General features: G+C 40.7%; 2 protein-coding genes across 2 annotated transcripts; both read left to right on the forward strand.

Annotated features, from left to right (window-relative positions):
- Positions 1-1,746: 1,746 nt before the first annotated feature.
- Positions 1,747-4,244, forward strand: LOC119786474. The gene is made up of 2 exons (XM_038289862.1): positions 1,747-3,756; positions 3,834-4,244. Exons 1-2 carry the CDS (start codon positions 2,444-2,446, stop codon positions 3,898-3,900), a joined length of 1,380 nt encoding a protein of 459 aa, XP_038145790.1. The 5' UTR covers positions 1,747-2,443; the 3' UTR covers positions 3,901-4,244.
- Positions 4,245-4,622: 378 nt separating this feature from the next.
- LOC119786499 lies at positions 4,623-8,518 on the forward strand. The gene is made up of 3 exons (XM_038289924.1): positions 4,623-4,764; positions 4,851-4,949; positions 5,025-8,518. Exon 3 carries the CDS (start codon positions 5,123-5,125, stop codon positions 8,516-8,518), a length of 3,396 nt encoding a protein of 1,131 aa, XP_038145852.1. The 5' UTR covers positions 4,623-4,764; positions 4,851-4,949; positions 5,025-5,122.
- The last annotated feature ends 18,927 nt before the right edge of the window (positions 8,519-27,445 follow it).

Consider the following 27,445-nt stretch of genomic DNA (forward strand, 5'->3'; position numbering starts at 1 on the left):
AGGTCATCGCTAAAGAGGCTGGCTGTTCACAGAGCTCAGTGTCCAAGCACATTAATAGAGAGGCGAAGGGAAGGAAAAGATGTGGTCGAAAAAAGTGTACAAGCAAGAGAGATAACCGCACCCTGGAGAGGATTGTGAAACAAAACCCATTCAAAAATGTGGGGGAGATTCACAAAGAGTGGACTGCAGCTGGAGTGAGTGCTTCAAGAACCACCACACACAGACGTATGAAAGACATGGGTTTCTGCTGTCGCATTCCTTGTGTCAAGCCACTCTTGAACCACAGACAGCGTCAGAAGCGTCTTGCCTGGGCTAAAGAGAAACAGGACTGGACTGCTGGTGAGTGGTCCAAAGTCATGTTCTCTGATGAAAGTAAATTTTGCATTTCCTTTGGAAATCAAGGTCCCAGAGTCTGGAGGAAAAGAAGAGAGGCACTTCATCCACGTTGCTTGAAGTCCAGTGTAAAGTTTCCACAGTCAGTGATGGTTTGGGGTGCCATGTCATCTGCTGGTGTTGGTCCATTGTGTTTTCTGAGGTCCAGGGTCAACGCAGCCACATACCAGGACGTTTTAGAGCACTTCATGCTTCCTGCAGCTGACCAACTTTTTGGAGATGCAGATTTCATTTTCCAACAGGACTTGGCACCTGCACACAGTGCCAAAGCTACCAGTACCTGGTTGAAGGACCATGGTATCCCTGTTCTTAATTGGCCAGCAAACTCTCCTGACCTTAACCCCATAGAAAATCTATGGGGTATTGTGAAGAAGAAGATGCAATACACCAGACCCAACAATTCAGAAGAGCTAAAAGCCACTATTAGAGCAACCTGGGCTATCATAACACCTGAGCAGTGCCACAGACTGATCGACTCCATGCCACGCCGCATTGCTGCAGTAATACAGGCCAAAGGAGGCCCAACTAAATACTGAGTGCTGTACATGCTCATACTTTTCATGTTCATACTTTTCAGTTGGCCAACATTTCTATAAATCCTTTGTTTTTATTGGTCTTCAGTAATATTCTAATTTTCTGATATGATGAATTTGAGATTTTCATTTGTTGTCATTTGTAATCATCAAAATAAAACAAAATAAACATCTGAAATATATGAGTTTGTATGTAATGTATGAATATAATATACAAGTTTCACTTTTTAAATGGAATTACTGAAATCAATCTACTTTTTCATGATATTCTAATTTTATGACCAGCACCTGTATACTCCTCCTCTGCAGTTACTCTTTCCTGGATTCTCTAAACTCACTCCTTAACCTCTGTGTTCCTCTCTGTTCTGGTTCATGTGTTTCCTGGTTGTTTCTGGAGATATGCCTCTGTTGCCACCACTCATTATTAAATCTTCAAGAAATCACCTCAGCCTCTGTCTCTGCATTTGGGTTGTTATTCTACTTGACAGTAGAATCCAGCAAGAAATGACCCATCAGAGCCCATCCGGCAGCTGGCTCAAGAACTACCCTGCTCAAAAAAAAATAAGGGAGCACTCAAATAACGCATCATGAATGAATGACATGTTCTAATAGAATACTTTGTTCTGTACAAAGTTGAATTTGCTGACAACAAAATCACACAAATATCATCAATGGAAATAAAATATATTAACCAATGGAGACCTGGATTTTGAGTCACACACAAAATTGAAATGGAAAAACACACTACAGGCTAATCCAACTTTTAAGTAGTGTCCTTAAAACAGGTCAAAATGAGGTTCAGTATTGTTAAGCTGAATTCAGGCCCCGCCCTCCTCTGACTGAGTATAGGGAGAGTGTCTCCCAACCTGGAGACAGGTGAAGATAATTAAAGGATCAGTTGGGAGATGTTCACTCACTAAGAAACAATGAGCACTATGAGGGTGCCTGGGTGAATGCACTGCAGGAAAGTTTGTTCCAAGGAGAAGGAGCCGGTGAGCCACAAATTATTTGAATATTTAGACTGAAATGTTGAAACATTGAGAAAAAAATATATATAAATAAATAAAAAAGAAAAAGAAGAAAAAAAAAAAAGAGGAATCATTTAAAATGTATTTGAGAAAGTAAATGAACACTAGAATGTTAAAATGTATCACTGAATAATTCTTTGAATATGTTTGATTTTGGGTTTAAATCTTATATTTTGTTTCAGGAACAATTTTGTTTAAAGAATGTTAATCATTGTGTTTTCTGTTTATATTTAAAGGTTTTTCACCTACTACTACTACTACTACTAATACTGCTACTACTATTGTTGATTGAACTTTCAAATAAAAGACAAAAAAGGAAAGAATCAACTTTGGTGTGATGAGTGAAATCCTGTGAGATCTCTGGAAGCAAACTGCCTTTTCAAGTGGGGGAAACCTGCAGTTAAAATACCAAAAACAAAGTGTGAACCACTTGACAGTGAAAAACCGGCCAGAAGATTGGCAGAGTCAGGAACCCTATTGAAACTCAAAATGGCTGACTCAGAGTCTTTAGAGCAGCTGAAGAGAAACAGGACATCTGCTAAACGGCTATTTTCCCGGCTGGCCAACAACATTGTTCGAATGCATGCCATAATGTCAGAAGAGGAGCTCAAAGACAGTTTCAAGGAACTAATAATTGAGTCTAATAAAGTTATGGAAGCAAATGAAGATGTGGAAGCTCAGTATCTTGTAGATAGAGACTTGCAAGAAGACTCTGAAGAAGATTCAAAGTTAAATGAGCAGCAAAGGGCTGACATTGATAAAACTGCAAGTGAATGTGAAATGAAACTGAAGGAGCTTAAAAATCTGATCCAGAAGACGCTTTGGGAAAACTTTGGAGAAGAGGAACTGACAATGGCAGTTAAAGCTGCAGAGGAAAAAGTAGAGAGTGTAATGTCTTTTGACTCTGGAGGAAATAAAGAGGCTTTTGACTTCATGTTTGACTGCATGGAAAGATTGGTGAAGAAGACAAAAGAGTTGTACACACAGTGGAAGTGCTGGGCCCCTCCAGCTGAGCAAAAAGAATTTCACCTGCGTGTAAGAGAGCTTGAACAGATGGTTCCAAAGTTAATGTCCAGAAAGGCAGAGTTTATAGAAGCCAAGGCTAAAGAAAGTGCTGGAAAAACTTTAAGTACGTCTTCCATCAGCTACCCAACATCAGTTATCAAATTGAAGCCAACCTCACTCCCCAAATTTACTGGCGTCAGGCGCGATTTTCATCGCTGGAGAAGAGATTGGGAGGCTCTTCAGAGTCAAGGAGAACCCACGGGGTCAAAAGAAGTGAAAAAGTTTCAGCTCATTGACAGTTTAGATGAAAAAATAATAAGAGACCTTCGACTGGTAACCTACAAAACAGCAGATGACATTTTTCGTGTACTAGAAAACAGGTTTGGATGCCAATCAGCTATTGCTATTGAAATAATTGAAGAGCTTCAGAGACTTCCTCCTGTCAAAAGTCACCAGCCTAAGAAAATTGTTGAACTGATCCAAACTATTGAAAAAGCCCTTGATGACCTCAATGACCTTGGTGACAGTGGCGCTTTAAAAAATCCTCTTGTGACAAAGTCAATTGAGAGCAAACTCCCTGATGGGTTAAAGAAAGAATGGCTTCTCTATGCTGCAGAGAGAAGTACTAAATCAGAGAAGCGCTTTGAAGATCTTCTGGACTTCCTCAAGAGTCAGGAAAGCATCTATGAACAGCTTGACCAACTAAAGAATGAGGATCCAGTGAGGAAGGAATCTCGACCAGAGCAGAGGCAAGCAAGGACTAGAATCGCAAACCAAGCAAGTAGCCCTCCCTCAGGGTGTGTAGTCTGTGGGCATTTCAGGCACAGGAAAAAGCTCTATTTCTGTAAGAAATTCTGTGCACTTAATCTTGCAGAGAAGAAGGATGCAGTACGGAAAATGGGAGCATGTTGGAGATGTCTGGACATCCACAATCCTGGTGATTACTGCAAAACTTTTTTCTTGTGCAAAAATTCTGAGTGTGAGAAAAGGAGGGACACGGACCATCACTATCATCTGTGTCCAAATGCTGAAACATCTAGAGGCAGCACAACTCAAAGGAGAAGCAGAAGTGGAACAGTGGGAGGTAGAAATACAAGAAATTACACTGAAGCCCAAGAAGAATTTGTGAAAAAACTCCCACCAGAACTAGCCCAACAATGTCAGAATGTATTTTGTAACACAACGTCAAGGGTTTCCCATGTTGCAAAAAGTCACTCAAGTCTTCTAACAGAGAATGGGCTAACAGAGTGGCCTGTCTTAATGATGATTCAGGAAGTCACAGCTAATGATGGACAAAAAATCGGGACCCTGATTGATCTAGCTTCTGACACAAATTATATCACTCATGAGGCAGCAGGCCGACTAAATCTCAGGAGTGAAGACATCACGCTTGTGGTTCATGGTGTAGGAGGCATGAAAGTCTTTGTCAAAACAAAGCGATACCTCCTGAAAATCCGTGTCCGCAGCTCAAGAGGCACTTTCAAGTCTCACCAGCTTGTTTGTTATGGCCTAGACAGTATTGCTGACATACAAAAACATGTGTCTCCAAAGAAGCTGCAAAAGTTCTTTCCAGGCATTCCACTCAGTGAACTAGTAAGACCAAAAGAGATCCATCTCCTTGTAAGCCACAAAGAGGGCCAGCTAGCTCCACAGAAAATATGCACCATTGGAGATCTTGTGCTGTGGGATGGACCAATGGGAAAAACAGTTGCTGGCACCCATCCTGAGCTCTTTGAAGAGGTCACAATGACAGCCCACACATCACGAACACACTTCGCAAGATCTATGAGAACTGCTGCTGTGAGGTATGAAGAACATGTTTGTGTAGTGCCAAGTACACAGAGCCAACAGCCTTTGACTGCCATTAAACCTCACAAATCAAATTGTGTAGCTTCTACTTCCAGGTTTCTAGAGTGGTGGAAATGGGACAGCATCGGTGCTGGTTGCATCCCAAAATGTGGAGGTTGCCGCTGTGGAAACTGCCAGCCAGGTGGCAAAGAGATGACTCTCTCTGAAGAAAGGGAGCTGGAAGTGGTAAAAAGTGGACTAACATATGTCGTTTCAGATGAACATAGTGGGAAGCCTCATTGGCATGCCAGCTATCCCTGGGTAGAAGATCCAGCCACATTACATTGCAACAGGAGTGCAGTTGAAGCTACATTCATGAGGACTGAGAGGCAACTGGCTAAGGACCCAGAGTGGAAGGCCGCATATGCAGCTCAAATTCATGAGATGGTTAAGCGGCGAGCTGCAATGAAGTTGTCTAAAGACATCTTGGATACATGGACTGGCCCAGTATGGTACATCAGTCACCTCATTGCACCAAACCCACACTCTGTCACAACTCCAGTCAGGTTGGTCTGGAACAGCAGTCAAAAGTGTAGAGGGGTGAGTTTGAATGATCTTCTGCTGAAGGGCCCAGATGTGCTAAATTCAATCAGAGCTGTACTTCTCAGATTCCGAAGTGGAAGATTTGCTGCCCTGGGAGACATACGCAAGATGTATAATTCAGTATGGCTTGAAGACCGAGAGGTACACCTACATAGGTTCCTGTGGCGTGACTCTGAGGAGGAGGAGCTGGGTGAGTTTGCAATCACTAGAGTCAACATTGGTGATAAGCCAGCAGGATGTATTGCTCAACTTGCTTTAAGAGAGACAGCTAAACTCCCCCAGTTCAGCCATTTTGTGGAGGAGCGGAGAGTAATTGAAGAGCATAGCTATGTTGATGATCTTTTGACCTCTCATAACAACTTGAACCAGCTCAAAATTATCACTGGAAATGTGGAGCAGATCCTGAATGCAGGCGGGTTCGAGTTAAAACCATGGGTCTTCTCTGGTCAAAGTGGAAACCAGCCTACTGAGAAACAAGAACGGGAGGCTGCTACAAAGATGATTCTGCCAAATCAGCTTAAAGAGGATGACAACAAAGCTCTTGGTCTTGGCTATACAGTGGAAGATGACAAGCTCCATGTCATGGTTGGAATAAACTTCTCAAAGAGAAAAAGGAAAATGAAACAAGGGAGAAATCTTCAACTGGAAGAGGTGAGAGCCCAGACACCAAACCCACTAACACGTCGACAATTACTCAGCCAAGTTTCTGCATTATATGACCCAATTGGTCTGACAACACCTGTTAAGCAGAAAGGGGCCATTCTAGTCCGCAGAGCATTTCAGGAAGCTAAGCTTAGAACTATCAAAGACACTTGGGACCTTGCACTCTCAGAAAAGCTTAGAGCAGATGCCATTCATCTCTTTGAAGAATATACCAAGCTGAACCAGGTTAAGTTTCCAAGAGCTTTGACACCAGTGTTTGCATCTGCTGAGCCTGATGCAATTACCTTCTCTGATGGCAGTGAGCAGGCTTATGGTGCTGTCCTCTACCTGCGCTGGGCATGTGATCAAGGTCCTGTGGTACGGCTGGTAGAATCTAAGGCTAAACTAACACCCTTAGACCACAAGGGGGAAGCTGTCAAGGCTGAGCTGTGTGGAGCAGTATTTGCTGCCCGACTGAAGAGGTACTTTGTGCAGTATTGCAAAATTAAAGTAAAACAATGGTACCACTTTGTTGACAGCCAAACTGTTCTCTGTGCAATTCAACGTGAAAGTTATGGTTTCCAGTCCTTTTTTGCCAATAGGATTGGAGAAATCCAAGATAGTACACAACTTCAGGATTGGCTGTGGATCCCTGGTCCCCTGAACATTGCTGATATCATCACTCGTGGGTCTGGTTCAAAGGATTTGGAGGAAGACTCTGCATGGCAGCAAGGCCCAAACTTTCTCAGTCTACCAACTGGTAAGTGGCCAATAAAGTCTCCAAAGGATGTTTCATTAACTGAAAGAGAAACCATTGGAAAGATGCAGAAAAAATCGTTTGCTGCTGTACTTACAAGAGCACAGGCAAAGAAAGAACCACCAGATCCAGAACCTCGGAGACCGCCCACCAATACTGCAGTCAGGAACTTGGTGGATGTACGACGCTTTAGCAATTTGGGTTTGCTCCTCCGAGTGATTGCCCAGGTCTGGCGGGCTGCAAAACGCTTTGTAGGTCAAAAGAGGATCTTGAGAACCTCAAAGTGGGAGGCAGTGCCATTAACTGGGGTCATTACTGTAATGGAGCGCCAGGATGCTTTAAGAGATCTTTTTCTTGCTGCACAGGACGGTGTCACCTTTCCAGCCACTACCATAGACCGTTTGGTGGTTTACAAAGAGGAAGAATCTGGGCTTCTGCTTTGTGGTGGGAGGATCCAGGCTTTCAATGAAGACAAGGTTGGTGTTCCCCTGTTACCATACAATGCCTGGGTCTCAATGCTGTTGGTTTACGAAGCTCACAACAGAGGTCATGAGGGAGTGGCTGCAACTCTTCTGAAGGTGAGAAAGAAAGCATGGATCATCAAAGGAAGAAGAATTACTCAAAAAGTAATTAACAATTGTGTGATCTGCAAGAAAACCAGAGCCAAATTATGTCGGCAAATAATGAGTGATTTACCTCAAGAAAGAACTCGGCCCGCAGCCCCATTTGAGTTTACAACAGTTGACCTGTTTGGACCATATCAGGTTAAAGATGATGTGAAGAGGAGAGTCAAGATGAAGGTTTGGGGGTTGGCATTCTGCTGCATGGCCAGCAGAGCAATTCACACAGAGCTTGCTAACTCTATGTCAACTGAAAGTTTTCTAATGGCTTACCAAAGATTTACAGCTATTCGGGGTCACCCTAAAAAGATCTGGTCTGATCCAGGGACCAATTTTATTGGTGCCAAACCGGTTCTGGAGGAGTTGTATCAATTTCTGGATGGGTTGAACAGGTCCGCTGTAGAAGAAACTTCAGCTCAGAATGGAACTGAATGGCAGTGGAAAATCCAGCCAGCGGATTCCCCTCATCGCAATGGCTCTGCTGAAGCAGGTGTCCGGATTGTGAAAAGAGCATTCCAGAGCCTGGGAAGAGAGTCGGGACTAAGCTTCAGTGAGTTCCAAACAACACTTCAGCTTGCTGCCAACCTTGCAAATGAACGTCCCATTGATGCCAGGGTACAGAGCCGAGAGGACACTGTGCAGTATGTCACACCTAATTCACTTCTGCTGGGACGAGCATCATCAAGTGGTGACTGGAAAACCTTTGATTTCACAAGTTATCCCTACAAGAGACTTCAAGAAATGCATCACCAGGTTAACACTTTCTGGAGGTCCTGGAGCCAGCTTGCTGGACCTAATCTTTTTATCAGGAGTAAATGGCACACTATGAAAAGAAATGTTGCAGTCGGAGACATTGTTTGGCTGTGTGACCAGAATGCATTGAGGGGTCACTTTAAGCTTGGAAGAGTCATCAGCGTTAATGCAGATACTAGAGGCATTGTGCGGGATGTAAATGTTAAAGTTGTAACAAGTTTGTGCACTCCAGAGGTGAGGCCCGCATCCAAGAATCCTGCATCCAAGCTTCCTCCATCCAGCATTCTGAGGGACACACAGTTTACAATCCTTCACAGAGATGTCAGACGACTAGTTGTTCTCCTGCCAGCAGAGGAGCAAGCAGGAAACCCAGAAGGAAGTCGGACTGTAAATTGACTGTATATTGACTGATACATGCGATCTTTCCAGCAGTTTCTGTGGGAAGATCGAGTGGGAGGTGTTAAGCTGAATTCAGGCCCCGCCCTCCTCTGACTGAGTATAGGGAGAGTGTCTCCCAACCTGGAGACAGGTGAAGATAATTAAAGGATCAGTTGGGAGATGTTCACTCACTAAGAAACAATGAGCACTATGAGGGTGCCTGGGTGAATGCACTGCAGGAAAGTTTGTTCCAAGGAGAAGGAGCCGGTGAGCCACAAATTATTTGAATATTTAGACTGAAATGTTGAAACATTGAGAAAAAAATATATATAAATAAATAAAAAAGAAGAAAAAAAAAAAGAGGAATCATTTAAAATGTATTTGAGAAAGTAAATGAACACTAGAATGTTAAAATGTATCACTGAATAATTCTTTGAATATGTTTGATTTTGGGTTTAAATCTTATATTTTGTTTCAGGAACAATTTTGTTTAAAGAATGTTAATCATTGTGTTTTCTGTTTATATTTAAAGGTTTTTCACCTACTACTACTACTACTACTAATACTGCTACTACTATTGTTGATTGAACTTTCAAATAAAAGACAAAAAAGGAAAGAATCAACTTTGGTGTGATGAGTGAAATCCTGTGAGATCTCTGGAAGCAAACTGCCTTTTCAAGTGGGGGAAAACTGCAGTTAAAATACCAAAAACAAAGTGTGAACCACTTGACAAGTATTGTGTGGTCTCCATGTGACCTCTCTACAATGCCTGGGCCTGCTCCTGATGAGGTGGTCTCTTGAGGGATCTCCTGAGAGACCTGGACTAAAGCATCCCCAACTCCTGGAGAATGTATGGTGCAATGTGACATTGGTGGATGGATCGAGACATGAAATCCCAGATGTGTTCAATCAGATTTATGTCTGGGAACGGGCTGACCCGTCCATAGCCTTAATGCGTTCAACCTTACGGAACTGCTGGCAGATTCCCGCCACACAAGGTCTGTATTTCACTGCATTAGGAGGAACCCAGAGTCAATTGTACCAGCTTATGGTCTCCCAAGCGGTCTGGAGATCTCATCTCAGTACCTAGAGGCAGTCATGTTACATGTGGTGGACACATGGAGGGCTTTGTGGCCCTCCAAAGTAATGCCCCAACACACAATTACTGACCCACTGCCAAAGCGGTCCTGTTGAAGGATGGTGCCGGCAGCAGATCGCTTTGTGTCTCCTGTCATACCTGTCTGTTACATGTGTTCAGTGTGAACGTGCTTTAATCTGTGAAAAGTTCTCTGGCAAATACCAAGCATCTTGCACAGTGAGCACAACCCACATCTATGGACGTAGGGCCCTCATACCACCCTCATGGAGTCAGTTACTAACTGTTTCAGCTCACCCATGGTCTGCTGGAGGTGATTTTGCAGGGCTCTGGCAGTGTTCGTCCTGTTACTCCTTGCTGATGGGTTATGCCCTTCTACAGCCTCCCCCACGTCTCCTGGTGTACTAGCCAAAGTCCTGGTAGCCACTCCAGCCTCTGGACACTAATGTGACAGAAACAGCAAACCTTGCCACAGCTTGCAGTGATGAGCCCACCTGGATGAGCTGCACTACCTGTGCCCCGTTTGTGGGTTGTAGAGTCCGTCTCATGCTACCAAGAGTGTGAAAGCACCACAAACATTAAAAGATTACAATAACATCAGCCAGAAAGTATAGGTACTGAGAAGTGGTCTGTGGTCCCCACCTAAAGAACATTCCTTTATTGAGTGTGTTTTCCACCTGTTGGCTATTCTACACAACAGAGTGTGAGAGTGCGAAATTGATTATTAATCAGTTTTGCTCCCTAAGTGGACAGTTTCATTTCCCACAAGTTTCATTTGATCAAACTAATATTGTGTTGTTTACATGTTTCTGGTTTTTTTTTTTTTAGCAGCGTACAACAACGGAATGCACAAGAGCAATTATTGACCTCATTCAACAACCAACTAAGCCTCCTTGTTGAGCAGATTCATAAATTTCACCACTGCTTCTCCCACTGAACTCATCACAATAAGAAAAAATAATAATAATAACATTTTTTCAAAGTCATGCCAACTCCATCAGCTCTCTGTCATTTAGTTGCTTCTTAGCCAGAGCCCCTTAGGGACTCATCTCCAAATTTAGGGGCCCTTGGTGACTTATCTCGAGATTTAGGGTCACGTAGTGACTCCTACCCAGATTTAGGGCCCCTTTGTGACTATTCTCTAGATTTCTGGGCCCCTTGGTGACTTTTCCTTTAGATCTTTGTGAGCCCGCTATAGAGCCTCTTAGTGAACTGTCCCCAGAGACCCCTGAGCCCGCTCTGTGCAATCTAAGGACCCTGAGCATGTTACTTTCTATCCTTTGACACCTTTGCTCATCTTGGACCCCTTCTTGAGTCAGAGCTTTGAGGAAATTCTGCTCCAAGGCTCCCCTGTGGGCGCTTCTCATCCCCAAGGGTCCCCTGTAGGCCTTTCTGGTCTCCAAAGTCCCTCCATGGGCATTCCTAGTTTGCAAGGCCCCTCTGTGGGTGCTCCTCCTTTCCAAGAGCCCCTCTGTGGGTGGTACTTGTCTCAAAGGCCTCTGTGTGAGTGTCCCTCACCATCTGCAGTGCCTCATGTTGGGTCATCACTGTTGGCTCTTCATGGGTTTCAGCAGTGGCATCTCTACATGGATCTTCACTGATGGTGCCTCTTTGTGGGTCTTCAGCAGTGGCGCCTCTTTATACGTCTCAAGCTATGCCACATTTTTAGGATCTCAATCCTTGCTGCCTCTGCTGCCCGTGAATTGCTACTCCTGTGACAGCACCCTTCAGGGTTTCATCGCCACAGATGGGCCTCTAAGGGTCATGTTCCGTAGGCTGCAAACCCCAAGGATCCAGTGCTGGAGACAGCGGCCCCCTAGTTTACCGCAGCACACATGAAGGACCTCTGGTTGTCCTCCAGAGATTTTTTTCATCGCCGGTTTCCTATGACTGTTCGTTGTGGCCTCCCACCGTCCTACAGAGACTGTTCTTTGTTGTGGGCCTCCCGACTGTCCTCCAGTGGGTTGTTTTATTTTTGACTCTGTTTTTTTGTTTCTCACCATCCTTCCAAGGTCCTGATTGGTCCATCCTGGCTAGGTTGTTTGATTATGGACTCTGATTTGTTGTTCTGTGTCCTCCGTCTAGGGACTGTCCTAGGAAAATTTAGACATCCGGTCACCCAACCCCAAATGATCAAACAATATTTTTAAAGTATGTGTTAATCTCACCTGCTAGAGCCACTTCATGCTCGCAGCATTAAGAGGTGAGTACATCTTTATCTAACCAGACTGGACTGTTTGGACTTTTGGGTTGAAGTTGCATAAATTCTGCAGCAGCAGCTTCACCTGTTTGGTATAACTTGCCTGTATAGTACATGATATTGCAATGTTGGTGCCACTGTATTTTTTGTCTGTCCACAAAATAAGAAGTAGCTACAGAATGAGATGTGTAAGACAGTGTTGGTGATGTGTTTATTTGACACTACAAACAGTGTATATGTTGAATGAAGAATGCATGTAGCGACAGTGGAGAGGAAAACTCCCTTTTAACAGGAAGAGACCCCCAGCAGAACCAGGCTCAGTGTGAGCGGCCATCTGCAGAGGCCGACTGGGGTTCAAGGAGACAGAAGCAGACATACAGAAAGAAGCAAAGACACAAAAGGTAACTGTCAAACATCTTCACAGGTGGCCCGGTCCAGGAAACGAAAAGCCAGGCAGATGAGCCCTGAGCCAGCTCACATGTCAGAGGATAAAAGAGAGTGCATACAGTTAGTCAAAATAAGACAAACAAGACTACACTGAAAGACAGACCAAGCTACAACATCTATAAACAAAGCTGTTGGTGGCAGCAGCACAGGTGATATTCCTCTCCAGGATGGTGTCACAGCCAAACAAAACAGCTACTATAATGATATAAAGCAGAGAGAGCATAAAGTTAGAGGTTGAACTAGCAAATCATTTAGATATAACATAGAACATAAAGATAGAATAAGGCAATAAAATGAAAAGGGATCCCTATGTCCTCCAATATTATAAACCTATAGCAGGATAACCTGAGCCACTCTATTTACAAGCTTTATAAAAAAAGAATAATTTTAAGCCTTCCCTTAAAACTATACAGGGTGTGTGCCTCATGGACTGGAACGGTTAGTTAGTTCACACAGGAGAGGAGCCTGGTAACTTGCTGATCTGCTTCCCATTCTTCTTTTAGACATTCTAGTAAACCAACAGTAAACCTGCAGATTGAGAGCGAAGTGCTATGTTAAGAATTATTATATCCCTGATATAGGATGAAGCTTGGTCATTTAATGCTTTATATGTGAGCAAGAGAATTTAAAATTCTATTATAGATTTAACTGGAAGCCAATAAAGAATAAAGAAAGAAAAGCTAGGATAGGAGAGATATGATCTCTTTTAAATTCTTATCAGAAATCTGGCTGCAGCATTTTGAAGCAGCTGAAGGCTTTTTAACTACAATTTGTGGACTTTCTGATTGTAAAGAATTACTATAGTCCAGCCTTGAAGTAACAAATGCATGGACTATTTTCTCAGTATTACCCCTGGACAAGATGCTTTTTTTTTTTCAATTTTCCACAGATGAAAGAAGGAAATTATAGAAGCCTCTTTGATATGGGATTTAAATGACAGGTCTTGATCAAAAATAACAAAATATCTCTTGAAGCTTGCTGCTATATTACAAAACCTTGCTACATTCTGTTACACAACTGACTGACAATTTGGGAGCAATAGGTAAGGATGGAATCACTTTTGTACACTACATGTGACTAGAAAAAAAACTGCATCCCATCAAAGATTGCAATCAATTAAGTTTAAACCACAAGAGTGGTGTAACACATCTTCTTGACACATTCTTGTGAAAAGGCAATTTTAATTGTTTTTCTTTGAGAATCAAAAATAAATAAAAAATTGGCAATTTATGTGAGCACATATGACAAAACTGAAACATGTACCGGTATTTAATCATTAAAATCCCTAATTTAAGAGTGTCTGATAAATGGACAGACATATGAATTAATTTAGAAAATCCTCTCTAAAATGGTAAAATTTATCTCAGATTTATTAATGCAGCTCTTATATTAAGTTGTTACCTGCATCTATTAAAAGACTAAGAAGAAAACACTCCTCCCTCTACCAAATATTGATTACTATACTGATATTGCTTGTGTTTTTGCTTTTGTTCTTTAGGATTATAATAGTTAATAGTATCTGATAAGAGATCTGACCAAATACAATATTATCTATTGTCTTTACCACTATTTCAGTGGTCTGTAAAGGCTTGTGTTGATGCTGCAGTTGCTTCTGTGCCAAATGGTCCCACTCAACTCCCACTCAGACAGAAGTTTTCTTTTAACACAAGTCCAGCTGTTCACTTCCTCCCAGGTTCTGAATGGTGTTTTACTGTTAGGATCAATATTAAATTCCTCTGTCATGAATTCATTTTTGCAAACTATAACATTCCGGTTACTTTAAAACCAACAAACTTGATGGCTGATATAAATGAGCATCCATGCGAGCAATGTATGCATCTCCCTTCTTCAAGATTGAAAACACTGTAATGTAAAGGCAATGCTTCAGAGACCCACTTCATTGAACTTTAACACATTAAAACTGCTGATGTTATTAGAAATGTGTTATATGAAAGGAGATCAATTTCACCCCTTGCTGCCCTGTCACTGCCACCAAAGGTTTTCAGGTTGCTGTGCTTCTTTTTTCTCTTAAAGCTTTTTGCAGCATCAGAATTGAAACAGCCTCATGCTTTTAATGTTTCTTATCAACACAACTACTATAGAATTGACACAACTGATAGTTGCAGCAAGTCACAGTATTGACCTTATGCATTATTATTAAATGTCATGCAACACTACAGAAAAAAGGGCTGTGCCAATTAAGTTTCACCAATTTCTTGATACTACAAGCAAATCCAAAGGGGAAATACAACGTTATCTGGCAAAGTAATTTTAAATGATTTACAAAATCAGGAATCTTTAACCTTCAGTTATCTTAAATTAATCTTAACCTTCTTGGATTGAGCTAGCAGCTAACAGACATGAGGGATCACATCTTAAGGACTCCTTCTTCATTATTTGCTAATCAAATATGAGGAATTTCTTCAGGGGAAACACATAACCCTTAACATTGAATCAGCATTTAAACTTGAAGTGAAATAAAATTTGCTTTAGCTTTAAACAACAGCTCAAAGCATGTCAGCATGGGGTACCATGCAGTCACCATTAGCCTCTTGGTCAGGTTGCAGAATAGTAAACACATGAAAAGATAAAAAATCATCAAAAATCAGTATTGTTTAACTGGAAAATCTTGCCCTAAATTTGCCAGACCTGAAGCATCTGTCGACCCGCATTTTGGAAAAGCCTGAGTTGCCTCTAGTATTCAACAGCCCAGGCTTGCAGCAGGCAATCTCTGCTTTCTTGGTATTTCAAAGTTTCATGTAAACTCAGAGAGAAATGTTGCAGAATGGTCTGTTTTTGCAGCAAAGTGGTGGAAATACTAGCCAAAAGGTCTACCTAGCCTTTGATCCGTCTACAGATTCTGGTCCTTGGCTTTTGTGTCTTTCTATCATGGTGTCTCCTGGAGTGAACCTCAGGGGAGAATCATGGTAAAGAGAATGAGAGTCTGTGAGGAAAAGGCCTCTTTTCCCAACACCTCTGACACCAATGCATCCTCTGACACCAATGATCAAAGTTAAATTCAGTGTGGACATTAGTCTCAAACGTCCAAAATAATATCATGTTTTAAAGCCGTATATGGACAGGGTATATGTTATGGAAACTGTCCTAATGCATCTGAAAACTTTAAAATCCAGACCCATGATTTGAAAACAGACACCATTCAAAGCAGCAGGAATGTGAATTAAAATCCAAGCAGCACACAGTTTTCAGTCGGGTTGTACTGCACAAACTCTTGGTTTCTTAACGTTCAGATCTTCATAACAAGGGTTTGCATTGTGCCAACAAACAAAGGAAGAGAAAAATCAACTTAGAGATTTGCATTTATATTATATGGTGTCAAAGAACATTGTGAAATTTAGGGTCTTGCATTCCAGCATGTTCCTTAAAGTTTTACTTTAAAAATCTATAATTAAGTTTTAAACATCACTCTTTTCCTCAGTAAAGCTTTGTCATTGGCATTGGATCTACTTTCAGCTTCTTAGCAGGGTGTCCCGTTTCATAGTCAGTGTAATGCAAGTTCATCCTTCACAAAGAGTTTGGATCAAACAGATTAAAACTGAATTATTCATATTCATAGTTCTCCACCTAAAGCTTCTGAGCTGAATTCATGTCCCGAAATGAACTTCTTGTTTGTTCCTGTTTTTATAGATATGGCTTTCTACTTAAAGGCATCAAATGTTAATTTTTAAAGCCACTAACTAATCGATTTATATCTATTGGAAAAGCTTAATATTTTGGGTATAACCTCTCCCCCCTCCTTGAAGCTGTTGTCACTGTCCTAAGCACTGGGTCAAAATGGAAATCTAGATAAGTCTTTTTTTTTTATTATTGAGGAGGTAAGTGAGACACTTTGCCAATGGAACAAGACAATTTACATTTAAAATAAAAATGAAACAAATAATTGTCTTATTTAAAGTATATTATCTAATTACCTTATTTTAACAGTGAAAATCCTCATTGCATTGGCAAATCATCTTATTTCTCTACTGAAATTGAGGGTAATACACTTAATTTAAGACACTTTGACTTATTTCTACATTGTTTTTGCAGCGCAGCCCTGATCTCTGCTGATTCCCAGAACCACCTCTGCCACTGGATGTCCAGTTTACAAATGTGAAACCAATAAATATATGATTCACCAGCAGCTCACCAAAACAATTAATCATACAAGGTTGTATTTGAGTATTAGAGTCAGACTAAAGAAGAAATGGTATTTGCACATGAAGTGGTTTCGTCAAATACACTGTTGACGTCAATGGTCCTCAGTGGGAGACTCCTGTGGGTTTCCTTGGTGCCATTTCACAGAGGCACAGAGAGTGTCTCAGTGGGTAGTTATTGTGTGTTTCTGCGTTTGAGTGTAGGAATTCCTAATGAGGACAGTGAGAGAGAGAATGCAGCCTAGCACTTATCTGTATATATATATATATATATATATATATATATATATATGGTAACTACTGTAGGTTAAAGACTTAATTGTCCAATAACAGGGGAACTTATTGTATGTTATCATTTTCATATATGTTAATAAGTAATTAATTTATCTCAAATTGTCTGCTATATATAATTATGTTAGTATCTTAAGTAGCTGTAAAACCAGATTACTTGGTCCTGGAGGATGAAGCCCATGACTAATCAGAGAGGCAGTAATTAGTTTTCAAACAACTCTGGCAGCTGAAAATGTTTTATGTGTAATGTCTATACATGTATTCATCTGAATATTGTGAAGGGTGCAAATAGTTTTTAAAATGATCATTTAAGTTTAAAGTTTAATTTAATAAAAAAGAAAAACTGTTTATTATTTATTTCAGCTCTGATAAAACTTTTATGATTTTTGTCCAAAACAAAATCAAACCCCACCCTAATATCCAGCCACCTCACAAACATCCCTTCCATGTTGCAGCACCTCTCAATACCAGCCGATACAAGCTTATCTTAGCTGGTTATTAACAGACAGGCCATATTCACACAGGAAGTAGGGGAAGGGGTTGATGCACCACCAATGGTTTTTCTGCATCAAAGCTACGGAGGATGGAATACTTATGGAATTCTTATGGAATACTAATGGAAAGATACTATGGAATACTAATTATTTTCTGGTCAGAATCACCATCCAAAATAAAAAAATGAAAAGCAGAAATATTACCGCAGTTTAAAAGAACTACATTCTAATTGATTTTAAATTCTCTTAAAAAAAACTGTAATGCAAACATTATTTTAAAGGCTCATACAACTGCACACCAAAACTACCAATATATTTTTATATCAAAGCTGTTCTTGTTGGGATCTGGAGATCTGCCACTTGTCTCCAGCAGAGAGCGCTATGGGTCTCCTGAGCTGGAGCCTCCTGCACACCTGAGGATCATCAGCCCATCAGGAGACCAGCTACATAAGCAGCGACCAGACCTGTCTTCAGTGCCGGAGTGTTGACCAGTTTTGGAAACCTGATCGAAGTCTGTAGCTCTGGAGGAGCTCATGTTTGGAAACCTGCTTGCCTGCCCTAAGAAGCCAAACCTGAAGATCCTCAGTCTGAATCTCCCTGCTAGTTCTCAGGAGAGAACTTGGAGAACTACTCAAGGTCTGAACCTCGCTAGCCCGAAGCTAAGCTCAGCCGCTGCTAAGCTCCCTGCTGAACCCATAGTCTCTGGCCCAACCGGTTCCCCCTCTCCACCGATCAGTCTGAACCTCATCAGGTACAACTCTGAATCAAAACCCTGTCAAGACGTCATAGTTACCTGGCTAACCAAACTATCCTTCTCTGCAGAAGAACTCTGAGAATCCAGTCCCGGACCTGCACCAGTACCAGTGCAAACAATTACTCTGTGTGTGTGCTTATCCAAATTAACTGTTTGAATTTTTACTCCCGTTTCCGTGGTGTGTTCTGCATGTGGGTTTAATCTCAGAGTCCCATCATGACAGTTCTAAGTTGTAATAGTCCATGTGATGGTCTTTGCCTCCCTTGATCTAGCTTTTACCTATTACCTCCCGAACCAGCTAATCTGGATTTAAACAAACAAAAAAAAGACGCCAAAAGAGATTGTACAGGTTAAATACTAACTGCCTATAACCTTTTATAAGAACCTTACTGTACTCTGAAGATCCTGCAGAGCAGGATTATCCTTTAATGCTAACCATTTTATCCGACAGTGGATCGGTTCAGGTCCGACAAGCCTTAGTGACTGAAAGGGGATCTTTTTAAAACCATAAGGAGTAAGATTGACTGGTATTTCCAACATGCAGGCCACCTCTATTGTTTTCCTCTGTCTTGCTGCTGAGTTCGCTTCCTCCACAATAGCTCCCTGGCCGACCTTAATGAGACACAAACATACCCCTGAGGCTCAGCCTGACTTCCTAAATGCTTGATTCGTGGAACAGAAGCACAAGATAGCAAATTAGCATTTATGCCCACGTAAAAATCTATTCACTGATCCATTAGCTTAGCATTGTGCTAATGAGCCACCAGCCATAACCCGCAGGGGACTTTAGGTCAAAAGCTAATTGTCAATAAAGGCCAATGTGGAATACTTAAAGGGTTTTAAAATAGAGGAACTTTACATAATCATCTAATCTGGGTTTTATAATGGAAGCATTTCCAAACTTAAGATCCAGAAATGCTGGACATCTGTGTGTTCATTTTGGGAAAAATTTTAATGCTTTATTCTCATAAAATCTTCCTACTTGTCTCTAAAACTAAGAGTAAATACACTATATTGCCAAAAGTATTTGCTCACCCATCCAAATTATTGGAATCAGGTGTTCCAATCACTTCCATGGCCACAGGTGTATAAATTCAAGCACCTAGGCATGCAGACTGTTTTTACAAACATTTGTGAAAGAATGGGTCGCTCTCAGGAGCTCAGTGAATTCCAGCGTGGAACTGTGATAGGATGCCACCTGTGCAACAAATCCAGTCGTGAAATTTCCTCGCTCCTAAATATTCCACAGTCAACTGTCAGCTGTATTATAAGAAAATGGAAGTGTTTGGGAACGACAGCAACTCAGCCACGAAGTGGTAGGCCACGTAAACTGACGGAGCGGGGTCAGCGGATGCTGACGCGCATAGTGCGAAGAGGTCGCCAACTTTCTGCAGAGTCAATCACTACAGACCTCCAAACTTCATGTGGCCTTCAGATTAGCTCAAGAACAGTGCGCAGAGAGCTTCATGGAATGGGTTTCCATGGTCGAGCAGCTGCATCCAAGCCATACATCACCAAGTGCAATGCAAAGCGTCGGATGCGGTGGTGTAAAGCACGCCGCCACTGGACTCTAGAGCAGTGGAGACGCGTTCTCTGGAGTGACGAATCGCGCTTCTCCATCTGGCAATCTGATGGACGGGTCTGGGTTTGGCGGTTGCCAGGAGAACGGTACTTGTCTGACTGCATTGTGCCAAGTGTAAAGTTTGTTGGAGGGGGGATTATGGTGTGGGGTTGTTTTTCAGGAGCTGGGCTTGGCCCCTTAGTTCCAGTGAAAGGAACTCTGAATGCTTCAGCATCCCAAGACATTTTGGACAATTCCATGCTCCCAACTTTGTGGGAACAGTTTGGAGCTGGCCCCTTCCTCTTCCAACATGACTGTGCACCAGTGCACAAAGCAAGGTCCATAAAGACATGGATGACAGAGTCTGGTGTGGATGAACTTGACTGGCCTGCACAGAGTCCTGACCTCAACCCGATAGAACACCTTTGGGATGAATTAGAGCGGAGACTGAGAGCCAGGCCTTCTCGTCCAACATCAGTGTGCAACCTCACAAATGCGCTTCTGGAAGAATGGTCAAAAATTCCCATAAACACACTCCTAAACCTTGTGGACAGCCTTCCCAGAAGAGTTGAAGCTGTTCTAGCTGCAAAGGGTGGACCGACGTCATATTGAACCCTATGGATTAGGAACGGGATGTCACTTAAGCTCATATGTGAGTCAAGGCAGGTGAGCAAATACTTTTGGCAATATAGTGTATGTACAGCAGCTCTCAACAGGAATGAGACCACAACAACCCTACCCTTTTAATGGGTCAAACAAAAAATAGCAGAATAACAGAATTTTTAAGCAGACTGGATTGGCCTAGTATATATGTAGTAAGTCTTTCTTTTTGTCCCGGAATTAAAAAAAGAAACAGCTGTACGTAATTCTAATGGCAAACTATAAATACATATAGTAAACAGGTGTTTCAAAGATTATTCAAACTAAAGATGCATTTATGTCTAATCAAAAAGCAGAACTTCTGACTTACTGCATTACTTAACCTGAAAACTATTACTTCCAGATCCTTCCACAGGAAAGGGGTGGGGGGGTATAAAACGGTTGTTTTGCAGCAGCAACTCACGGTTAATTTATCATTCTCCTGGGGTCAGGCGACACTCCCTTGGTTGTGAATTTTAATGTTGTTTTTTATAGGTCTTAATAAACTCTATTTTGCTGCAAGCATTTATGCAGAAGAGCACCACATCCTTCACTCGGCTCATTTGGTAAGTCAAGGAGGAAGGTGCCAGAGCCAAATCTGACCAATGGAGTCATCAGTTTCTTTGCCTATTAAAGAAACCTTCCCAAATATATCAAACACTGAAATATTGGGGAAAGCTTGGTAGTTAAGGTAAACTCTCAAATCCAGAGTAGCCTATATGAGCAGAAAGTAATCAGAATGAATGCGGTGCAATAAATTATTTATTTGAGATGGGGAGGGGGGTTCATAATGAATTCTCACATGACCTGCAACTTTATTGATCTTTAAAACAAGAAGCTGAAAAAGGTTGGTTGTATTCAGGATCAAAATGATACATACACCCTAAATATTGTTTGGATAGATATCCAGCTATATTTGATGGAGCAACCCCATCATTTTTGAAGCCACCAAAAAGTTTGTTTCTATAAACCTTACCGGGACTTTATGTGTCAGCACTTTTCTTATTAAAAATAGAAATTGTAACTTTAACTGGTCTCTTTTCTGGTTTAAACCATACTCTTAGGTATCCAATATTAAATATTGAGTGTTGAGATCAGGGTAATACTTAGACCATTTAAAGATAATTCAGCTTCTTTGTTACACAAAGCAATACAGGTTTATTTATATAAAGCATTTCAGTCTATGAATCACTGAATAGCCATTCTGTGGTTTATAGACAAACAGAAGTACCGGTATTTCAAAGTCTATTTTCTAAGATAAAGGGAGCCGGTGGAGAACTTTAGAACTGGGGTTTTGTGTCTGCCATTCTTAGTGTCAGTGAGGACCCGGGCAGCGACATTCTAAATCAACTGCAGCTGTCTGATTGATTATTAAGGCAGACCTTTGAAGGCAGTATAGTAGTTATCAAATCTAGAAAAGATAAATTACCTTTCTAAAATCCTGCTGAATATTAGTTCTTTAATCCTGGAGATGTTCTTTAGGTGGTAGACAGCCGACTTTGTTACTGTATTTATGTGCTCCTCTTTAGGAAGGATCTCACTGTGCAGATTAGCTGCTTAAAGAGCCATTTTGTTTCAGCTTATGACAGAAATTATCTCCCTTTGCCTCACATTGTTGCTTGTTGATCAAAGAAAGTAGATGTGTGTTTTTCTGGGCAGGTGTGCTGCATTGAATCAACTTATTCTTCCAGGCCAGAGACAGGCTGCTGCTCAGAGAATAGAAATCAGAAAGATTTATCAAACATGTATGAATTGAGCCAAGCATCATTTTGAGCATGATTTCAATGAAAGACCAACATTAGACATAGTTAAAATCTAAAAAAAATATGTTGCATGGTATAATTTCTGAAAAACACATACCTCCAAAAACTTGACAAATAGTGAAAAGTAGGAGAATAGGAAAAGTCCGGTCAGGCAGGAATCACCAATGGGTCATACCTAAAACTAATACGTTTACTGTGATTTAATGAATTTAAATCAGTAAAAAATCAGCTAATGAGTAAAAAATTTATTTATTTCAGAGTCCATTTTGGCTGAAATATAGTAACCCTTCACTCCTGACATCTTCCTGCAGTGATGTCGTGGTGCGGTAAGCCTTACGCCATTCTCCCAACTTTACAAGCAAAAATCAATGAGAACTAATAGACATATCTGCAGTCAACAACAATTATTTAAGATTTACAGAGGACTTCACCATTGAAACTCAAGAGAGCTAAAGTTAATCTGACAATGCCCATGTGCATGGCAGTTGGATGTTGTATTACATCGGGGAAAAGTAAAAAAAACAAATTTGTTAATTCACCTTTTCGACTTATGATCCACCACGGACCGGTTACTGCAATCCTGGTGATTGGCGTGCCAACTTCAGGAGGGAGGATTTGGTATTAAGCTTCTGGCCAGAGAAAAAACACGTCATTAATCCATTACTCTCTGCGCCGAGTAGTGCACTAGTTGTGACCATCATGGATTATAGAGCGTTGTCACAAACACCAGATACAGCACTGGGACTTGTTCAACAGCCGATAGCACACCGTGACATCACAAACCGGTAGGAGGCAGTAGCGCTCTTTGACAAACATGGATCTCTCCAACAAAGCACATTCAAATAAAATGACTCTTATTTTAAAAAAATCCTATAATTTATTAAAAAGTATGTAATAATTTCATATTTAAAGTAATTTCAGAAGTTTCTATTCTGAATGTGAACAGACTTTTCCTTTAAAAGCTTATTTTGATTTCGAATTAAATAAAAAAAAAAAGCATTTTGAAGAGCAAAATATGGCTCTTATTATTTAGGCATTCAGCAAATGCAAATGTTTCTTCTAATCCACAGTAACTTAAGTCCGGTAAAGTTTGATTCCATGCAGTGTGGGACATATTATACATATAAATACATTTCTAGCTGTCTTTCTGTACAGTTTATTAATCAGACATAGTCAATGAGCAGTACTAATGAAGTACATCTTCCACTAAGCAACCAACAAGTTGTTACAGAAATGAAAGTTGCTCCTTTTGAGTCCAACTGACAAAACTTAACCATGAGTAAAACTATTAATGGATATGGAAGCTGTGCTTTAATATTCCCAGGATGTACATTTGAAATCCAATAACTTACTAATACAAAAACATTTCGTACATATCCTGTACTGTATTTTCAGGGCTTTGTGGTGGCTTAAATTTAAACATGTAACTGAGTACAGTAACAGTGTACTGTACATGTTTTAGTCATTTGTCACCAAAATAAATCATTTTTATTGTTATAATAACCTGAAAGTCCAGTCTAAAAGCATTATGGTAATATAAAATGTGCCACTTGGAGCAAGTTGAGGGTGACATTTTACGACTGACCTTTTTAGAGAGCAGGAAATTCACCCTGATGAGTGTGTAGATCTTCATGCAAGCCCACTGACTTGCTTATTGAATTTTAAGAGGCTGACTGACACCATTTAACACTGAGGTCAATTCATCACATGATTGCTTCCCGCCACATCTGTCTCCCCGATCCCCCGCCCGGCGTCGCAACAATTAAAAGACCTACTGCGGAGGACACGGCCATTTTATTTCAACACTTATTGCCTTTGTACTAAACGGCGCCTGCTCATCCCTTGGAACACCAAGAACACCCAAATGTCACAGAGGGAGCTTGAAGCTCAGTCAAGGGCAGGAACAAAAACAAATTTTATTATGGCAAGAGCAAAGTAACCTCACAGGCTCAAAGACGTATGAAGTGTTGTATGAAGTGCAATATCTTATCAGTTATTATTTTCCTTAGTTTTGACTCAGTATAACACAATCAGTTCATAATTCATATGATGGTAACTAAAGTAGCAGTGCACTGCTTCTGTGATTCAAATATTCACTAAAGAATAGAGGGCATGAATCCTTAGAGGACAAGAAAAAGCAAGGTTTTGATTCCCCTCATAGATCAGAATATAGATTAAATAATTCATTTTAGAAGGGTTTTTTCAGTAGCACACTAGAAAAACGATTTAGAAATAAGTAAAAATTCCTTAAATTAACTGTATATACCCTTAATTTGAGTAGGTAAATGAGATAGTTTGCCAATGGAATTAATATTTTTACTCTGAAAATAAGATAATTAGATAACATACACTTGAAATAAGACTTTGCAATTGTGTTTTCTTATTTTAAATGTAAATTGTCTTGTTACATTGGCAAACTGTCTCTTACTTCCTCAATCCAAGAAAAAAAATCACATAATTTAATTTAAAAAAATGACTTATTTAGATTTTGATTTTTTCCAGTGCAATACTTATTCCTCTCTGCCACATTTTTCTCAAACTGTAGATGCTTCCATAGATCCACACCCCTTTCACTGCATTTAATCACATCACACATACATTTTGTTATATTCAAGGTATATGTGATTGATCAATGAAAAGCAGTTCATCAAATAAACTTTATTTGATGTACCCTTCATCTGGGAAGTGTGGTAGGAAGCCCTGTTTGAAAAGAAATAAAGCCTTGTTTATTTTTCTTTGTCATATCTGTCTTGATTAGTAAATGCAGTTCATACAGTAGGTGAATGAATTATTTAATTTTAGATCCATCCATTCCTCAGGTATTTGTTAAAGAATATCAGGAAATAAACTGCATCATAAACCCCAACTCATCCTTGCCCAAATCCGGAATAAAGCTGTGGAAAAATGAATCCCAAAATTCCACATCCTCCATTTTCGCTCCACTCCGCTTTCATACGTAAATGCCAACATGTGCTCAGTGGAGCAGCTATGTTGTTACTTTAATGAATAAAAACAGTCCATATTCTCATTTCTCCTACAAACTTCACCTTTCTGACCTTTACCGTCAAAATTCGGGGTCCCTCCAATTTTCTCTTCCGCTTCTGTCTTATAAAGAACTTGGAGGGAAGCTCAGTGGTGTAGTGGATGCAGTAGGTGTTGCTTTTCACAGATATTCAGAGATGGAAAGGAGCAAAGGAATCTTAGTATAACACTACATCTTACCTTGATAACACCATTTCCCTAATTTGAAGCACATTCCAAATTTCTTGGTAGAAATCTATAAAAGGAATGATTTAACTAAACAGTAAAGGGGAATTCTGAAAGAATATACTGTATGTTAGAGACCTTTAACCTAACCTCCACCGCTGGCGGGTGGCTTCCTAGTGTTTAGGGCATTGCGCTAGGAATCTAGATGTTTCGAGTTCATGCCCCTCTCCCACAGACTACCACTCTGGGTCCCTGAGTAAAGACTCTTAACCCCACACTGCTCCCCGGGTGCCACACAATGGCAGCCCGCTGCTCCCCAAGGGGATGTGTAAATGCAGAGAGTTTATTCCGTTGCTCTGTACTTTGACAGTGACATTGTAATGACAATAAAATAAATAAATACATTTAAAAAATGGGACAAATTAGTCGTCCGCATCAAAGCTAACTCATTACTTAGAATGTCCTAGTCCAAGCCTAGGCATTATTCCAGTTTAGAAGCTATGGCAATCAGATTTTCTCTCCATTTGGTTGGACAGAGTTTGAGCAATTTTAGAGGAATGTGCCACAGTTTGCATCTCTGGATTTGGTAGAGACATATCTTGAATGAGTTTGAGTTGTAATTGTAGAGTAATTGTTATACTGTATACTCTACCTTTCCTTTTACAAACATTCACTATTTCCTTATTGGCTTGTGATGACTTTAATACAATGCTTTGAGGTAAAAACCATGATCAATGTTGCAAATCACTAAAAATTTAAGTAACTGCTGGTGTATCAGTAAAATATTCTTATGAGTTCAGCCTTCAGTGCCTTAGCTGAGTGACAGTGGAGCAAATTCCCTTTTTCATCCGTTTAACAAGATAAGATCAAATATGAAATAAATGTCATAGATGAATAAAAAGATTGCCCCTTTGTTGGCAGCCTGTCAATGTCAGCTTTAATTAGCTAAAACTCTGCTGAGAGAACTGATTTGACCCTCTGACTCCAGTTTGAGGTCCTCTGGATTTTGGCTGTGACAGATTGAGGGTGTCAGGAGCTACTGTTAGGAGTGTGTGTTTGTGTGTGTGTGCCTATTTGAGTGCTATAGTGGATGTGTCTGTGCATGCATTGGGTGTGTGTTTAATTCTGTACGCCCATGTTCCTTTATGAATTAGAGCATGCTTGCGCTTTGTTTTTTTCAGTCAGCTCTGCATGTCAGCAAGTGAAAGTGCATAAATATGTTGCCCTAAATGTGTGTGCGGGTGTGCAGTAGAATTGGGAAGCTAAGGGTACCATGGCCGAGAACTCGTCTGTGAATCACATGCCTCCTATCAGTCTGACAGCACTGAGGCAGGCCATATCAATACCCTGAGGGCCTCCAGCTCCGCCAGCTGACGGTAAAAGACACAGCAGAGATGGAGAAGTGGAGTTAAAGGGTAGTTTATGGGGGACAGAGTGATGAAGTGATGGATAAAACTCACAGCTAACATTTACTTTAAAGCTGGGCTGTCCTTTATTTGATCTATAGTGTGCAAATATTCTAAACCACTCCTGATGTCTTCATACCTCCTCTCCTCTCATATTTATTTCCAGACCTTCTGAAACTCTATGGAAGTTTGACTGGCTTTTCACTAACTCTGCCTGAATCCCCATACTTGACAAGTACAACATGTTGTGCAGCATAGATGAAATAAATGACAAAGGTTAACGGTTAATAATGACAAAAAGAGGAAATCGGTATCTCCAGCAGAAAAAAAGAGCATCTGGATTGATTACAGGAGAATAGGCATTATCTACTACATTATACATTCACAACAAACAGCTCCACCAGAATATTTTTCAGTGCTAAGATGTTATTTTTTGGGATCAATAAAGGATTTATGTAAAAAAATAAAAATAAAAAATCGGACTAAGCTGGCTGCTAGTAACAAAGTGCCTAAAGATCTAATTGATTCCTTGCTAGTTTTTCTGCTATCTGTTAACACAGCAATGCTTTCCTCTGTGCTTGGGGACCTTTTATGTCTGAAGGATTCATAGCGCAAACTTAAGTATCTTAAAAGGTAATAAAGGGAAAAAAATCTTTTGGTCAGATGCTGCATTGGGAATTAGTGAAAAAACAGTTAGTCCAGTTTGAGAGCCCTTCAAAAAAATGATCAAGAGCATTTTTAAGTCTGGCAGCTTGGAAACAAATCATAGTGGGAAAAGGAAATGAAAGGAAATCTGTGTAACAATGTTTTTGGTAATTAATCTTACAGTCTGGATAAAGCTTTGTTATTTCCTCTGAAAATATGCCACATTCGTGAGTCTAGCAGCAGAGTATGTGGGTTGCTCCATTGGAAAGCTAGTCTAACCTTCTG

Source organism: Cyprinodon tularosa, unplaced genomic scaffold (genome assembly GCF_016077235.1).
Source record: "Cyprinodon tularosa strain WSP-4 unplaced genomic scaffold, ASM1607723v1 ctg273, whole genome shotgun sequence".
NCBI lineage: Eukaryota > Metazoa > Chordata > Actinopteri > Cyprinodontiformes > Cyprinodontidae > Cyprinodon > Cyprinodon tularosa.

Bases quoted from the DNA above. Each gene is read 5' to 3' on its own strand.
- LOC119786474 (XM_038289862.1), top strand. From the start codon at position 2,444: ATGGCTGACTCAGAGTCTTTAGAGCAGCTGAAGAGAAACAGGACATCT. The intron at 3,757-3,833 runs GTGTGTAGTCTG...TTAATCTTGCAG, and splicing joins GCAAGTAGCCCTCCCTCAGG to AGAAGAAGGATGCAGTACGG.
- LOC119786499 (XM_038289924.1), top strand. From the start codon at position 5,123: ATGAGGACTGAGAGGCAACTGGCTAAGGACCCAGAGTGGAAGGCCGCA.